Genomic DNA, 15,543 nt, shown 5'->3' on the forward strand with positions numbered 1-15,543 from the left:
CTTGCACAAACACACACACCACTCACAACCTCACACACTTATACACACACATGTACACACGCTCACACTGCAATGCAGACAGCCAGGCTGGGCCCTCTCCCCAGCCCCCCGGCCCCAGCCCCCCACTGGAGGAGCTCTCAGAGAACCACCGGACCAGGTTGGGGTGACTCCTCTGACAGTGCAGACACTCATCTCGTAGCTTAAAGTGGACCAGACGACCTCGGGGGGAGCCGAGGCGCGGCGGCTGCTGCCTCCAAGCTGACTGGGCCCAGAGACAGCGGATGAGGAGGGGTCCACCTTGGGAGGGGGGGCAGCTGCCTGCAGGGCCCCACGCCCCAGACCACAGATGGGGCCACGACACAAGGCTGTCCGCCCTCGTCCAGTCCCAAGCAGTCCGGCCCAGTCTGGGCCTGGCCGCCGACCCTAGCTGTGAGGCTGCGAGGCCCCGGCATCCGAACCCCTCCAACGAGAGGACTCGGGGGGCAGGGAGGGGGCACGGAAGCCTGAGCCCCAGAGATCCCACTGGCCCAGGGACCTCCAAATGCTCATCGGCGCCTCCGGAGCACACAGCTGGCCTTGGCGAATGCAAAGTAACTCAGACCCAGAAAGTTTCATTCGCCACCGAGGAAGGCGTTGAAACAGGGACAGACCAATGTTTTGAGATAGAAACTGGGGAGGCCAAGCCCGCCAGTCAATGGCCAGGTGGCAGCGGCCCAAACGGCCAAGGTCGTATCGGGATCCATATGGGCCAGCCACACCCCAAACGGGGGTCCAGGGGTCTGCACGAAGTAGCAACTAGGAAGAGTCACATCGAGGAGGCTCCTAACAAACGGGACCGTTCCGGCAAGGCCTAGATCTGGGCAGTGGCCGCCAGGACTGTGTGAAGCCGGGCACTGCTGTCAGAGCCGTGGCCCAGGCCGACCCCCGACCATCCCTCGGGCCCAGAGGTTCCCTGGGCAGGCAGGCCCGGGGCCCTGGAGATGCTTGACAAACCTGAATCAGCGGGCCAAGGACTAAACCAAGGCCATGCCTGGGCCTGGAGGGGCCTGATGCAGGCAGTCGCACCAACGGACAGTCAGATTTGTGCCTCCAGCCCAGCTGACCCCTGGGGGCCCGGAGGGAGGGGAACCTGCAGAGCAATTCTATTAGTTTTGCTGAATGCTTTTTCCCTCGCAGGAGGCTCTTGGGGAGCAGGAGGGACATGAAAACTCGTCACCAATAAAGGTTCATTTTTACAAATGGGTTTGGGGTCCATCCAAAAGAAAAGCCGTGTTGGTTCGACACATGGAAAGGAGAGCAGCCCTTCCCAAGCGGCGACCCTCATCTGGGGGGGCAGCTCAGACGTCCGGCACCCTCAGCACAACTCTGGGTGTTAGGCTAACAAGTGGCCCCCCCCAAACGGAGGTGTTGGCCAGGGACCGGGGGAACCAGACATCGTTGACGCTCTTAGAAATGACACAAAAAAAAGGCTGATGTCACTGCTCCTGCCAGGGAAAGCCCAGGGCAGGGGGTCCCAGGGTCCAGGGTCCCTCTGCCCCCAAGAGCCCAAGTGCCAGCCCAGGGTGAGCCATCCCAGAGAGCCTGATAGGGCCGAACCCCAGGCCTTCGCTGGACCACCCAAGAGAAGGTTCTAGAAGCCAAAGCAGAGCTGGCAGGCAGACAGCAGCCCCAAGGTCCCTCCCATCTTTCTGGGTCTTCCCAGATCCCCTCGACCACCTCAAGCCAAACCTGTGCAGCTTCACAGAGATTTATTGAGTTCCTTCCACTTGGGACATTTCCCCTCCTTCCCCTCCCACCTAACAGGGAGGATGATGCCGTACGCCCAAAGGCTCCAAGGGTCACTAGCTGGCACCACTAGACACCCAGAGAAACACCCCTCCCCTGCCCGGGTCCAGCTGCCCCCCCCACTCCTTTGTGATCAGGTGTGCCACCACCCAGTCAGGGGGCAGCTGGGTCTGCTCCTCTGGTGGGGGCCTCAGTCCTTCCCTCCAAAGATGGGGGTGGTCCGAAGGACGTGGCCCCTCACTTGTCCTTGTCCTTTTTCTTGCTTTTCCTCTGGCTACTCAGTTCCACCAGCTTCTGATCCAGCTTCTTCTGCAGGTGGACTCTCTTCACGGGGTCCGGACCCTTGTTCTTTGTCCCGCTGCCGGGGTACAGGACCCCTTCTCTGCTAATTCTCTGTCGGGCCTGCGCTCGCGCCTTCTCACCACATCCGTGGACCTGGGAAGACACCCGCGCCCACTGAGGCTGCAGGACTCTGATGTCTGGCCCTGTCTATCCAGAAACCCCAAAGAGCCCTGGTGTCAGTGGGCAGAGTGAGCAGTCTGTGGAGGCAGAGGCTGACTTGGCCCCCAGCCCCCCAACGTCAGCTCCCTAACCTCTCCCTCCCTCACCAAGCCCCCGATGCCTCCGCCCTCTTACTAAACTAGAAATAAGCCCTTTGGGGGCTCCAGACAGCTTTACCCACTGCCTTCCTGCTGCAGGGAAGAAGCAACCCAGCCCCCTCCCAGGTGTCCCCTGCAGCCCGAGGTCACCATCAGTATCTTACCCCCTTCTCCCCATCCCCTTGCTGGCTTTGGCCACCCTTGTCTTTGCTGTGCCAGACTCTCCTGGGCCTCCCCGGCCCCCTCGGGCCCCTCCTCAGATCCCTTCCTCTACCCTGCACCCCCATTCTCCATCCCTCCCTACATCCGTCTCTGGGTGACTGCTGTCTCCAGCCTGCCCAGCAGCACCTCCAGCTCTTTATGTCAGAAGGGACCCCCCCACACACACCTCTCTCTGGCATGAGCCTCACTCTCTCTAGCCAGCACAGCCCCTGCTGGGGTCCAGGGCACTAGACAAGAGGGTCACCTCCCCCCAAGCTGCACATACCCCCTCCACCCGCTGGACCAAAGCAAATTACCCCAACTTGCCTCTCACCACCCCCCCTCCCGTTTGTCCAGTCAACAGGCAGGGCCATGGATAAAGAACCAAATGAAGGCCAGGGCCCCCACCCCCACCAGAACACAAGGGGTCCCCAGGAGCTAAACCTCCTGTGCTGGGCCCCATGGTCACCACTTTCCCATCTCTCCTCTCTGTCGCTGGTGAAGCCAAGGTGGACAGAGCAGCCCTGAAGGGTCCTCCCCACATGGGGGGCTTCTTGGCACAACCCGGGGGGGAAGACCAGACCCACAGAAGGGCCAAAAGGTGTGAGAAGCTCAGAGGCAAGCGGGGGGCGGGCAAGACAGTTGTCTGGCAGCTCTTCTTGGGGGGCTTGGCCATGTTTCCAAGAGCTGAAGCAGCTGGACCCCCCCCAAGGAACAGGACAGGGTGGAGGAAGGCCCTCCCACAGCATGCAGAGCATTCATCACCCCACTTTACAGATTAAGACACTGAATGCTTGTGGCAGATGGCAGCACAAAGATGACAGCCCTGAAGCAGCTTCACTTTGGGGGTGCCCAACTCTGGCACTGTCACAGAGCTCTGTACCCCAGACAGATTTTCTAATGCCTTTCCTGGTCCCCCCCCCTTTATTATGGTCACACAGTCTGAGGCAGGTGGGTTTCTAGGTTTCCCTCCTGCCCAGAGAAGCCCCCCTAAATGTGGGAGGTCAGAGGTTGATACTGTCCTACTGTGTTCTGACAATCAGCAATCCCAGTGACCCCCTTCCCTCCCAGTCATTCAGCTTGGGGGGGGCACCTACAGGGAGGACGAGGCCCTGGCTCCCCCAGACAACCTGCAGGGCAGTGCACAGATCTGGGCCTTTACTCTAGACAGAAGATGACTAAACCAAAGTCCTCACCAAACTGAAAAAAAGAATCTTTTCTATTGTGGGAATTTTAAAAGCCCCCAAGCAGAGAGGCCCCTTGAGACATAATCGGCTCGACCCTGAGGCTGGGCTGTGAGCCTCCACGTTCGCCTCAAGTCACCCCCCACCCCCACCCCAGATCAGTTCACCAAGACTGATATTGGCTGTGGCCAAACCTGAGGAAGGCCAATGACCACCTGGACGGAGGCACCCACCCCCATCTCCTCACCACGGTGAAACCTCTACCTCGGGGATATGATGGCTGAGGCAGAAGCGGCGAGCACAGAGTGAGCAGAATTGGCCCAGCATCACCACACTGGCCTTGCACCTTGGGAAGGCACAGGTGTTGTCCGCTTTGATGGCAGCAGAGACCAAAGCCTCGAAGTCTTCCTCAGCTATGTGATTACCTCCAGGAAGACCTGTGGGGGAACACCAGAGGCAGGAAGACTGGAAAGGGACCCAAAGCCAAGCCAGGTCTCCCCTGGCCACAGCCTGGGGCAGAGAAGTGGAAGATGGGCTGGGAGTACCCACCTGCCCCTCATGGGTACTGCTGCCCAGGACCAGCTGGGCGCCCTCCTCCTGCCCCATGGTCAGGTCCATGGAGGACCTCGCTACTTTAACTGTTTCATTCCTTTGTTGCTGGGGGATGGGGGTTGGATCTGGGGTGCAGGGAGCTTGGCATCCCTCTAGCTCCCAAGGGGAGGCTCCAAGATGCCCAGCACCTTACCAGCCTCTGTCCTACAAGTGTCTGAAGCTGCCTGGAAGCTAAGCCCCGGAGAGGTCAGAACAAGGCTTCACAATGACAAAACCCCCCAGGGGGGCTGCAGGCTGCTCTGAGCTCTCCTTCCCTCCACACTGGTTTAGAAAGTACTAATCGCTAGCTAAGCACCTCGGTAGTCAGCTCCATGAAAGGGGTCCAGTAGGGCCAAGACCCCATCTTGGGGGGTCCAACCCCATTCCACCCTCTGCCCAAGAGTTGCTTCTGCTTTGCCCCCAGTCAAAAGACCCAATAATACTGGGGTGCAATCTGGGGGGGGACAACACAGGGCAAATGGCCAGGTGGGCTTGACTTTCAGCTCGCCCGGGCAAAAGGGTCTCTAAGGGAGAAGGGGCCAGGGCAAGCCAAATGGCTGCAGCCAGAATCCCCCCAAGCTTCAGCCTCCTCTCTGGGAACAAACACTCTCCTGAATGGCCCAATCGGGCAGGAGTTGGTGGTTTGGCCGACCTTGATGGGCTTTTCTTCCCTTTATTATGCTTTGCTCTAAAATATGGGTGGGCCCCCCGTGCCCCCCCCCCCAGAGTTGGGGGATAAATGAAGGGATATGAAGACAAAAGTGCCAATCGAAGACCATAGAAAGGTGAGCCCACTGCTCAGCAGCCCTCAGATGCATGAGCGGTGATGAAGAAACTGCAGCTCAGAGGGGAGTTGAGGGGCTCTAGCACCGGGGGTCTGCAGGGGACACCCCTGTGGAGACTCAGAGATGCTTCCCTGGGGAGGCTTGGACAGTGCCTGGCCCCAGGGGTAGCTGTTCCCTCCTCCCTGACCCTGGGGAAGCCTGGGCCTGTCTGGAGCACACTCCGGCCCCTCGGCCCCCAGGAGGAAGTAGGGAGTGTCTGAGCCTGGGGACCCCTCAGTGCTCCACAGGTCCCATGTCTACATGTGTGTGCACATGCATGTGTCTTCACATGTGTGTGGCTTCAGGTGCTGACATGAAGCCCCTCTGACCAAATGAGGGCTCCAGTGATGCAGCATCCATGGATCTCCAGCCCCTCCTACTCTCAATGCTCTGCCCCATGCCCCAGGACGGGCAGCAGCCACCAACCTGGAACTGGGGTTCTGGTCAGGCAGTGTAGACTGGGGGGGGGCAGGGGAGAGGAGGCAGAAATGTGAAGCCTGAGCCACTGGCACCTGTCACATCTAAGCTTAGACAGACCCGCGGTCACAACTGCCTGACTCTTGCAACTTACTGCTTTGAGGGGAAACCAGGAGTCCATGGGGAGACGGGCATTCACTTGGCAAGATTGATTCTGGTCAAAGTCAGGATCCCCTCCCTCACCTCAGGCCCCAGGGAGGTTGAGAAGGTGGCGTCTGGGGGGGAGAGGCCGCCCTCCCAGAGGGGCTGTCGAGGACAGAGGGGGGCTCTACTCCCAGATGACATACTTCCCTTACAGGGAACCCAGGGATCCCAACTGTGAATAGTGTCCCCAAAAGAGGAGATGAGCTCCTCATCCTCTGCAAGCGCTAAAAGGCCTCACCTTGCTTCTCTTTTCCCTTCTTCCTTCCCGACACTTTTGGCGGCCCACAGCCAGCAGGGTCTTGGCACTCTCTGGTCGCTGGCCCAAGCCTGGCTTTCCCCGCCTGTCCTCTTGCCCTGCGCGGGGCTTTCTGATTCAGACTGTCCTCAGTGCTGCCAGTGGGGTTCTGCTCCCCTAGGGCAAGGCCTGGAGCTCCTGAGCCCAGGCACTCAGGCTGGAGTGCCTGCCCTTCACTGTCTGTTGGAGGGGGTGCCATGGAGGCAGCGGCAGCAGCGGCGGAGAGGGCAGGGGTAGTGGTGGCAGCAGGGATGCCCTTTTTGCGCACAGAGATGTATCTCTTCCTCCCTTCACCAACGCTCTCATGTTTGAGCCCGCGCTCTTCGGCCAACTGATGGACCAGCATCCTGTCGTGAGAATTCAGGGACGCAGGGAACTCAAGCAGGGTCTTGTCACTGTCCAGAAAGTCCTCAATCATGGCTCTGTAAACGTCCATGGCGCCCTCGGGTCGGCCCACACCACCAACCTTGGCGTCCTCTTGTGTCGGGCACGGGGGACCACTCCTGGTGGGCTTCTGGGCCCCTCGGGATTTCTGGCTCTCTTGGCGAGGCTGGGGGCCAGACTGGGCAGGGACCCCGGGCTTCCTGCCCACCTGGCTAGGGCCACGTGAGCCTTCATGGGAATAGTTGTCAGGGACAATGTCATCAAGATACTCGAAGGCCGTGCGGACCTCACCCTTCAGAGTAAAATAATCCACCAGCTTCTTCAAGAAGGTGTCGTTGCTGATGGTCCGGGAATCACAGACAATGGTGACATGGCGCCGGGCCCGAGTGATGGCCACATTGATCCTTCGGTCCTCTGCCAGAAAACCGACTTCACCTGGAAACAGAACAGAGAGTGGGTGGCGAACTGCAGAGGTCATGGCCTGGCTGGGGAGCCCCAGAAGAGCAGGCACTGGGAGTCTCCTCGGGCCCCTTCTGGAGTTGGGGGGCCTAAGCTTGGGGCTCCCTGGGCCTTCCCTAGCCCCAACCTGTAACCCCCAGGGACAGTCCATGCCATGCCACTCAGCCCAACTTCTGAGAGCACAAGAAGTTCCAGGAGGGATGCAGCCACCCCACAAATCTGTCCCAGAGGCGATGCCTCTCCCCCAGGGTAGTCTGAGTTCTGGCAGTCCAAAGTCAGGGGATCCCAGGGACCCGTCCTGGCCCATGATTGACCAGGACTGAGTCACAGCCACAAGCTCCCCCCACCCCACCCCCCAGCCCAGGGCAGGTGGGCCAGGGGCTCAAAGTCGCCCAAGGAAAACATCTGGTTTGCCACCACCTCCTACAAAGCTCCTGGAGCTGGTGGCTTCCATCCCCACACAGGAGTCTCTCAAGCCCTTCCCTAAGAGACAGGAAAGGCTCATCCAGTCTGGAGCAAGCCTCACCCCATTGGGCATCCTGACCCTGGGGGCCACCTGCTCTCTGACCCTTCTCTCCAGGAGGCTGTAGGGATGTCCCAGACTGTCCCAGAAATGTCCCCTTTGGCCTGGGTCTCAGGCAGGGGGCTGGGGAGCTGCCTCAATTCTCCTCTGCCATCCCCTGCTTGAACCTCACCCCCAGAGAGGACAGGCCTGATGTCCGACTTGGAGCCGGGATGCAGAGAAGGCGGTGTCTGAGTCTCTGACTGTTTTCCTCTCATGTCAAATCTGTCACAAGTTGATCCCAGAGTCTTTTATTTGTTCTCATCCCACTAAAGGTCGCCCCCTCCCCCATTTAGGAAGTAGCTGCCACAGACAAAGCCCCAAAGCCCCAGGCCCAAGACCCTCCTACCCTTTCGGTTGGAGCGCACAAAGGACAAGATGACGGCCTCCTTCTCTCGTCCTTGAAAGCCATCAACAGATTTGATTTCAAGTTGTGGATATCTGGGGGAAAGCTGCTGCCTGAGCAGGTCCACCTGAACCATGGGAGACCCCCAAGTCAGAGGCAGTGGCCCAGGATGTGGGCACTGGGCCATGCCTCCCTGCCCTTACCAAGGCCTTGGGCCACACCTTGGTCAGGTGTCCACCTAGAAAGCCCCTGTCATCATCAGCATCCATCTCACCTGCAGGTTATAGGGAGCGATGACAGCAACATCGCCCACTCGGACTCCAGCGTCCACCAAAGCCTGTACGTGCAAACTAACGATGCGGACCTCACCTGGTAAGAAAATAGGAGGCATCACCTAGGACACGAGAGTGAGACCTTCAGACCCTAAAAATCCTGTGTGAGATCCCACAAAAACTGGCCCCACCTAAAGAGAGACTGGGTCACAGCCACAGCCCTTGGAGAGCACCATGCAGGGCAAAGAACACAGAGACAGCCATGGAAGTGCCCCCCCCCCAAAGATGTATTCTCCTCTGACCTTGTACAGTCTGTGGAGAGCAGGACCCCCTGAAGCTGCCCACTCCCCCAACCGCCCTTCTGTCTGTCAGTACAGAACATCCCCCCTCCCCGTCAGTCCTACATGCCCAGGGTTGAAGTAATATGCAGCATTTTTTAAAATACCAAACCTCTAGGTTCAACCATTCACCAATGTTCTTGCTTTTAACATGGGGGCCACGAGGCCAGACAGGCATGGCCAAGGCCCATGAGGGACCGCCTTCATCAGGAAGTGTCTCAGCCTTGGTCAAGGGTCCGACCAGGTTTAAAGGACAAAGCCCGACCCCAAAGGTCAGTGAGGAAGCAGATGGGGCAGCTTTGACTCCATTGATAGAGTCTTCTTGTACAAAACGACTGTTCTGGAGATTTCTTACAAGGCTGCACATGCATGACCTTTGTATGACTGTTTACTGTCTCGGGGGGGGGAGGGACAGAATCTGGAACTCAAAACTTCAAATAAAAATATTAACAATCTGGGAAAAGGAAGAAAAGAAGGGGAGGGAACGAGGGAGAGGTCTGAAATTACCAGTATCTCAGGGGGAAGAAAACTTAATGGAATATCCTGAGCAGGAGGAAAGGAGGCCCCCAGAGAAAGAACTGGGCACAGAAATGCCACTGGCCAGGCCCCAGGTACCATGGGAGGGGGCGCTCCTGCCTGGCAGAGGTGAGGGACCATGGAGGCAGAACCTTTCCAAGGTGAGCACAGACACTGAGAGGGGATGCGTGTTGGCACAACCAAAGTTATCAATAAGGAACTGTCTTTAAAAGGAATGGTTCCCCAAAGGCTTGCAGGCAGGCAGCCCCTGGGCAGGTGCCCCCCACACACCTGGGTTCCCCTTGGACTGCTCGTCCTCATCTTGGAGCTCCAACAAGCCACAGCCCGCTGTGTCGATGAGCAACAGGGGGAGACAGGTCTCCTCGGTGGGAGTGACTCCCGGCAGATCCCTGGGACAATGAGGGGGAAGGTAATTATGTATTAACCCCATTGAAGCCACTCTCCAGGGCAGGCCTGGGGGTCCTTGGGGCCCCTGAGCCTCAGAATGGGGCCAGATCTACCTTCGGCTGCATTTTTGTTTATTTTTAAAAACTGTCTCAGGCCACGCTTGCAGGCATCATGGGCCATGTGCACCTGCCACCCCAGGCCCACTCAGTCTGCTAGTCTGGACCCAAAATGGAGGACCATTGCCGTGAGGCAGAGGGCACAGGCTTAGAGAGAGGAGGTCCAAGTCTCCCCGACAAGCCCCAGGCAGCCTCCGTTTCCCCATCCAGGCAGGCCCCCAGCCCTTGCCCACTTACTTCAGAAGGTGGTCAGCCACCGAGGGGTGGGCGGTAAGCCGGCCCTGGTACAGCTCCTGCGAGGCCCACTCCATGATGGTCCGGTGCATGCGGTACTGGACAGTCAGCATCCTCACTACCCCATCCCCGTGCTTCTCAATCAGACGTTCCATCAAGCTGAGCGACAGACCCCCTTCAGCAGCTCTGCAGAAGGTAGAGGAAGCTGTGGGGACCTTTAAAGGAGGGAGGCTCCCAAACAGGACACAGAGACCCCTAGGACACACCAGCTCAAACTCAACGTTTCTTGGGGTTGCTCTGGGCCAGAGGTGATACCCAATCCAGGAAGGACCATGGCCCCTACAGAGCACGAAGGCAGGGCAGACTCCAGAGTCCTCTTCTTGGTCTCCTCCTCTGGGACCCCACACCCTGCCCAACCAGGCCGGCCTCCTGACCACAGGACAAGCTTCGGAGGCTCCCCGCTTCTGCCCACAGAGCTCATCCCCCCCCCCCATCCAATAGCTAAGGCACCTCGCCTGGGTCTTACTGGTGGGACACAATGGTGGGGGGCAGCTGCCGATGGTCTCCAGCCAGGATGCACTTTCTGGCCTTCAGCAGGGGGATCCAACAGCTGGCCTCCAAGGCTTGGGCACACTCATCGATGACCACCACATCAAAGTAATCTTCAGGGAGCAGCTTCAAGGGGCCGTCAGGAGAGGCACCTGATTCAGAGAGGTCCATGGGCCAGGCCTCCCCAGTGGAGCCCCCCCGCCCTTGCCAGAAAGGAGTGGCACCTCACCGGTGTTTGTGGCCAGGATGACGGCAGCCCAGGAGAGGCCAGCCAATATGGCAGCATCTTCCCTCTCCCTCAGCTCCTTCCTCAGCAGCCTCAGCTCACGGCCGCTGTTCTTGTCTCTGCCGCCTTTGACCTGTTGATGGGCAGACACCTAAAGCTCATCATCAGGGTGAGACTCAACTTTCTCCCCAGTGCAGACTGGCCCCTGTCCTTGGCCCCCCATCAGCATGCTCATAGCCTTCCCTGCTTCCTCCTGATGTCTTCAAGGATTCTTATGAGGGGACTGTTCATCTGTCCATCTCCATCACCTCTTATCTGGGGGGTGCCCTTTCCTCAGGACCTGCTCCTCAATGCCCAAGGGAACCCCCAGTCCTATTTACCCCCCACCCACCATGCTCCTTGAGGTCTAAGCATAAGAGGGATCATGGAGACCTTCACGGAGCCCTTTCTGCTCACCTTGCATCATTTACCTTGACAATCCTGGGAGAGGGTCTTCTCTGCTACCTCAGTTTACAGCATAAAGCTCCCAGATCCCCCTCTTCTGGAATGCCCTTCAGAACCCCCTCTGTCTCCCTTGAGACCCCGGTCTCCAGGCTGCTGCTCACTTACCACCTTCCATCCCTGGACTCTGGGCCTCTGTACTAGGGTCTCCTATTCCTGACTTTCCCTCCTTCCTCTCTCCTCCTCCTCCTCTTCTTCCTCCTCCTCCTCCTCCTCCCTCTGGGCTTCCTTCAAGTTCCAGCTAACCTCCCCCATTCAGGCTTTTGCCCACCCACTGAACTCCAGCCCCACCCCCCCGCACTGACCCCCTTGGGTCTGTTCTGCCGGGCACTTGTTGGCATAGACATGAGCTCCGGCCAGACACAGGAGAGGCAGGAGGTGTTCACCAGCCCCTCCCCATCCACCCTCTCACAGACCTGGTCGATGTCTTTCCGGATATCTGCCACAATCTGGGCCTGGTCGCTGCGGGCCAAGACCGCATCAAGGCAATGGTGCTGGATGGTGTCCAGAAGACGTGCAGGGTGCCCGAGGCGGATGACCCTCTGCTTCTGCGCAGCCAGCCTCTCCACCAAGTTGTCTACAGCGATGTTGGAAGGGGCACAGCACAGGACCTGAAGCAGAAGCGAACCCTAGTTAGTCTTGTTATCACCAGGACACGGGGGTGCAGGACATATGATCCACACACACCCCCCCTCCCCGCCCCGGACCCAGGCCACAGGCAGGCTCACTTTCAGGCCCTGCTGAACAGCTTGCAGAATGATCTCCACCACAGTGGTGGTCTTTCCAGTGCCAGGTGGGCCATGAATGATGGCAAGTTCTTTCTGGGCCAGTGCAAAGCCAACGGCCTCTTTCTGGGATGCATCCAGGGAGCCATTGCAGAAGGTCAGTGGTTCTGGGAAAAGAGTGGTCAGGTTTCAATCCCATCAGCCTCCCCTCCCCAGGACCCCCACTGCTTTCTGCACCCCATCTCCCTCTCCTGCACATTCCATGGAGCATCCTCTCTGACCCCCCACCAAACGTCCTCTCCCTACCTCATACCCTGACCTGGGTCACTCCCAAGTGGCAGCATCTGTTCTGCCTTTCACTGGTGCCACCTTCCCCCCTGCCCAAAAGACTGAGCTTCTTGAAGGCCCAGACAAAGTCCTCTTCTGAACCTGGGTCAGGGCCTTCCCACTGCCAGAACAAAGCCTGTCACATTCACTTCTGTCATTGTCTCCCCTTTAAGGCTGGGGAGAAAGAGCAAGGATCAAATGGTTCCAGGGTGATGGAAAACCCACAAGACTTTGCTGCCCAATCCTTGATGGAAAGCTGTCAGCTGAAATCTGAACCTGCTCACACAGAGGACATCAGAGTGGGGGCGGGGGCACGCAGAGCGAGTGTATCTTCAATTTATAAAACTGAAGGCCTCCCTGCCCAGTCACCCAGTCCCCGGAGACCCAGCTCTGCTCCCTACTCTTCCCTGCTAAGTGACCCTAGTCTGGTCCATGTGTGAACCAAAGGAAGCCGACGTACTATATGAAGAAATCACCAGTTTGGGATTAACCAAAATGACTGGATATTTAACGGGGCAAATAAGAAGTCAAATGAGGGACAATTAGCTCAGTAGAAATCCGGCCCAGTCTAAGCTGTGCTCCTAGCCCTCCTAGGAAGTCACTGGCAGCCTGACAAGAAGGACTCCCCCAAAGAATGCTGCGCCATCTGAGCCCTGGCGGCCACTGTCAGCAGGGGCAAGGGAGAGGAAGCCCACTCTGCTCCCGAAAGCCCCATCACAGTTGAAGGCCGAGAGGCCTTCATCAGGAGAGGTGTCCCTGGCCCCGAGGCAGCTGAGGCCCCGCAGACCTGGGGTCCTGCTGATCCACAAAGGGGGAATCTTGGAGGCGTGAGTTCCCCAGCCCAAGCCGCACTTACGTGTGGGAGCGGGGCTGCTCGGCTCTGAAGCACAGAGGAGGACATCTATGAGAGATGCGGCCGGACCCGAATGATACTGATTGAGAGTAATTAAAGCTCTGCCAACAGAGAATGCCACAATTAGGAAACCAGGGAGGACCAGAAATCCCCGACCCCGCCCCTGCCCATACACCTTCCATGGGTCTCTTCTCTTGCCTGCACTCACAGCCTTCCCTGTGCCCCTTTCTCTGGGGACCAGAAGGGACAAAAATGACCTGACCAGACCTGATTCAGAACTTTTTAAAACGAAACCTGGTTGTTTTGGGGAAAACATACAGTGGGAGCCAGATGAGAGGGAGGAGCCCTGTCTTCCTCTCTCCCCCCCCCCAGACTCATCACCCCTGCCCGTGGCTCCCAGGCTGACTGCCCCACCTGGTGTTGAAGGGACCCCACAGGGGAGCTCCCCAATTCTCCCTCACTCTCCCTCCGCCAGCTATCTGCAGACCTACCCTAGAAAGGAAGCTTGTCACTGCTCCCAGCAAGTTCTGAGCACAAGTTCTATAACTGCTTCTAGAATCCCTGAACCCAAACCCTTCTCCCTCCTGCCCCACAGAGGGCTCTGAGGTCAGAGGAGACAACAGGGGCCCCCTACCCAGCCCCCCTCAAGATCCAGGGAGGTTTCCCCCAGCCTTTGTGGCACCAAGGTCCATTACACAGTAGGTATCTAATAAATGCTCTGTCATTTATGATCTCCTTCAGCCCTCTCCACGATGCCCCCCCAGATGCCCAGCCTCCCCACTGACAAGGGTTGCCCCGGGCCCTTCAGTGACCCCTCTCATCTCCACCCCTCAGCTCAGACAGTTCCAGGCCTACAATATCCTCACTCTTCCCCCACATCCAAGAAGACCAATTCCCTCCAAAGACCACCCCACCTTGCTTTTTTCTACCTAAGGCCAGAGGCCAGGGTCTCTTGTGTGACCCTGGTACCAGGCAGAGAGTTCAGAGGGCCCACCAGGTTTGCTGCCTGAGGGGGTGTCCAAGGCCCTGGCTCTGGCTCCCTAACTCACTCATTCCTGCTGCCCCTAGGGCTTACTTCTTGAGGCGCTTGTACGTGATGTCATTGGTCAGTCTGAGCAGCCGATACAGACCTCCGGAATCCAAGGCCAGCGCGGCGCCCTCCTGGGATTCATCGAAGGCCACAGTCACGGACCTCTGTGTGATCTGTGTGAGAATGCCGGTGGCCAGCGCAGCGGCCTCACCGGTGTTCTCATACAGCCCCACGATATCACCTGAAAGGACACATGCCGTGGGGTGGGCAACAGTCAGTTAAAACAAGTTCTTTAACTGGGGGTGATTGAGGGTTAATGAGAGTGGCAGGAGCCCGCGCCGCTGCCCACTTTCTGGCCCGATGGACCGCCCAGCACAGTATCTGTCGTCCCAGATGATCCTGAAGTCGCCTCCCTGCAATGTGCCCCTTGTGGCCTTCTTGGGAAGATCACAAATGCCGAGAGACTTCTCTTCCCTGCTCCAGGGCGAGGGGTCCCAGCTCCTCCAATCCCTCCTTGGGACCCGCTCTCAAGCCCCTCCCAGCATGACCACCCGCCCTGGGCATTGTCCTGCCGTCTGGGATTTCCGCTCCCGCCAGTGTGAACAAAAACTCCAAAGTCAACGAAGATGCTCAGGAGGTGCAAAAGCCATGGCGGGGGGCAGGGTCTACACCCGGCTGGCAGTGCCTACACCCGGCTGGCAGTGCCAGGCGGCTGGCGAGAGAAAGCCCCAGGGCCAAGCCCCGCCGTCCCCTCCCCCCTTGAGGATCCTGGGCAAGTCGGGGGCCTCATCTGGGGGGAGGGGGCTGGCCGGATGCCCCCCGACCCGGCCCGGGCAGCGGCGCCCCCTCCCCCTCGGTCCCTCGGGGGCCCGAGGCACCAGCCCTGCCCCCACCTACCGGGGCCGAAGCTGTTGCAGGGCAGGCCGGCTGCCGGGGCCCCCGCCCCGGGCTCCAGCACCGCGAGCAGTCGCCCGTAGAGCCCCGTGCGCAGGCTCCCCAGCCGCAGCCTCAGCAGGCACACGCCGCGGCGCTGCAGCTCCCGCGGGGGCACGCTCTCCTGCCAGGCCCTGGGGGCGGAGGGGCAGCTGGGGCCCTGCTGCGGCCCGTGCCCCGCCGCCGCCGCCCGTGCCCACCGCCGCCCCTGCCCACCGCCGCCTCCACCCGCCGCCCGTGCCCACCGCCGCCCGGCTACACCGCCGCCCGTGCCCACCGCCGCCCGGCTACACCGCTGCCCGGCTACACCGGCCGCCGCCTGTCACAGAAGCCCAGGGCGCCGCGGCCTCCTCCTCCTCCTCCTCCTCCGCCGCCGCCGCCGCCGCCGCCGCAGGCCCGGGACCTCGTGGGGCGGGGCCGGGCGGCCCCGGGGGTCGGGGGTCGGGGGGCGCGGGGGGCGCTACCTCTTCTCCCGCAGCTCCGCCTCGCGCTCCTGCTCCAGCAGCCGCAGCTGGAGGCTCACGAAGCTCTCCACCGCCGCCATGACGCCGGCTGCGGCCGCGGCGCCGGAAGACCCGCCCCTCCCGGAAGTGCCCGCCCGCCGCGCCGCTTCCGCTTCCTGGCAGCCGGCGGAAGCGGAAGCCGAAGCCGGAGCCTAGCCGGA

The 15,543-nt window shown here is 59.8% G+C and overlaps 1 protein-coding gene across 2 annotated transcripts; it reads right to left on the bottom strand.

Annotated features, from left to right (window-relative positions):
* Positions 1 to 1,731: 1,731 nt before the first annotated feature.
* Positions 1,732 to 15,460, bottom strand: IGHMBP2 (immunoglobulin mu DNA binding protein 2). Of its 2 annotated transcripts, none has more exons than XM_074230882.1 (15): positions 15,344 to 15,459; positions 14,844 to 15,013; positions 13,992 to 14,187; positions 12,920 to 13,017; positions 11,740 to 11,903; positions 11,428 to 11,622; positions 10,514 to 10,643; positions 10,262 to 10,436; positions 9,739 to 9,921; positions 9,269 to 9,387; positions 8,126 to 8,220; positions 7,855 to 7,978; positions 6,044 to 6,919; positions 4,034 to 4,206; positions 1,732 to 2,220 (listed from the first exon to the last, which is right to left on the bottom strand). In XM_074230882.1, the coding sequence occupies exons 1-15, from the start codon at positions 15,421 to 15,423 to the stop codon at positions 2,023 to 2,025; spliced, it is 2,976 nt and encodes a 991-aa protein (XP_074086983.1). In that variant the 5' UTR covers positions 15,424 to 15,459; the 3' UTR covers positions 1,732 to 2,022. The 2 variants fall into 2 exon arrangements, with proteins under 2 accessions (XP_074086983.1, XP_074086984.1); XM_074230883.1 differs by having other exon boundaries at positions 2,029 to 2,220; positions 4,017 to 4,206; positions 15,344 to 15,460.
* Positions 15,461 to 15,543: the final 83 nt, after the last annotated feature.

This window comes from Macrotis lagotis, chromosome 3, assembly GCF_037893015.1.
Source record: "Macrotis lagotis isolate mMagLag1 chromosome 3, bilby.v1.9.chrom.fasta, whole genome shotgun sequence".
NCBI classification, from domain to species: domain Eukaryota; kingdom Metazoa; phylum Chordata; class Mammalia; order Peramelemorphia; family Peramelidae; genus Macrotis; species Macrotis lagotis.

Bases quoted from the DNA above. Each gene is read 5' to 3' on its own strand.
- IGHMBP2 (XM_074230882.1), bottom strand. From the start codon at position 15,423: ATGGCGGCGGTGGAGAGCTTCGTGAGCCTCCAGCTGCGGCTGCTGGAG. The intron at 11,623-11,739 runs GTGAGCCTGCCT...CTTCTGCTTCAG, and splicing joins CTGTTCAGCAGGGCCTGAAA to GTCCTGTGCTGTGCCCCTTC. The intron at 9,388-9,738 runs GTAAGTGGGCAA...TCATTGTCCCAG, and splicing joins GTGGCTGACCACCTTCTGAA to GGATCTGCCGGGAGTCACTC.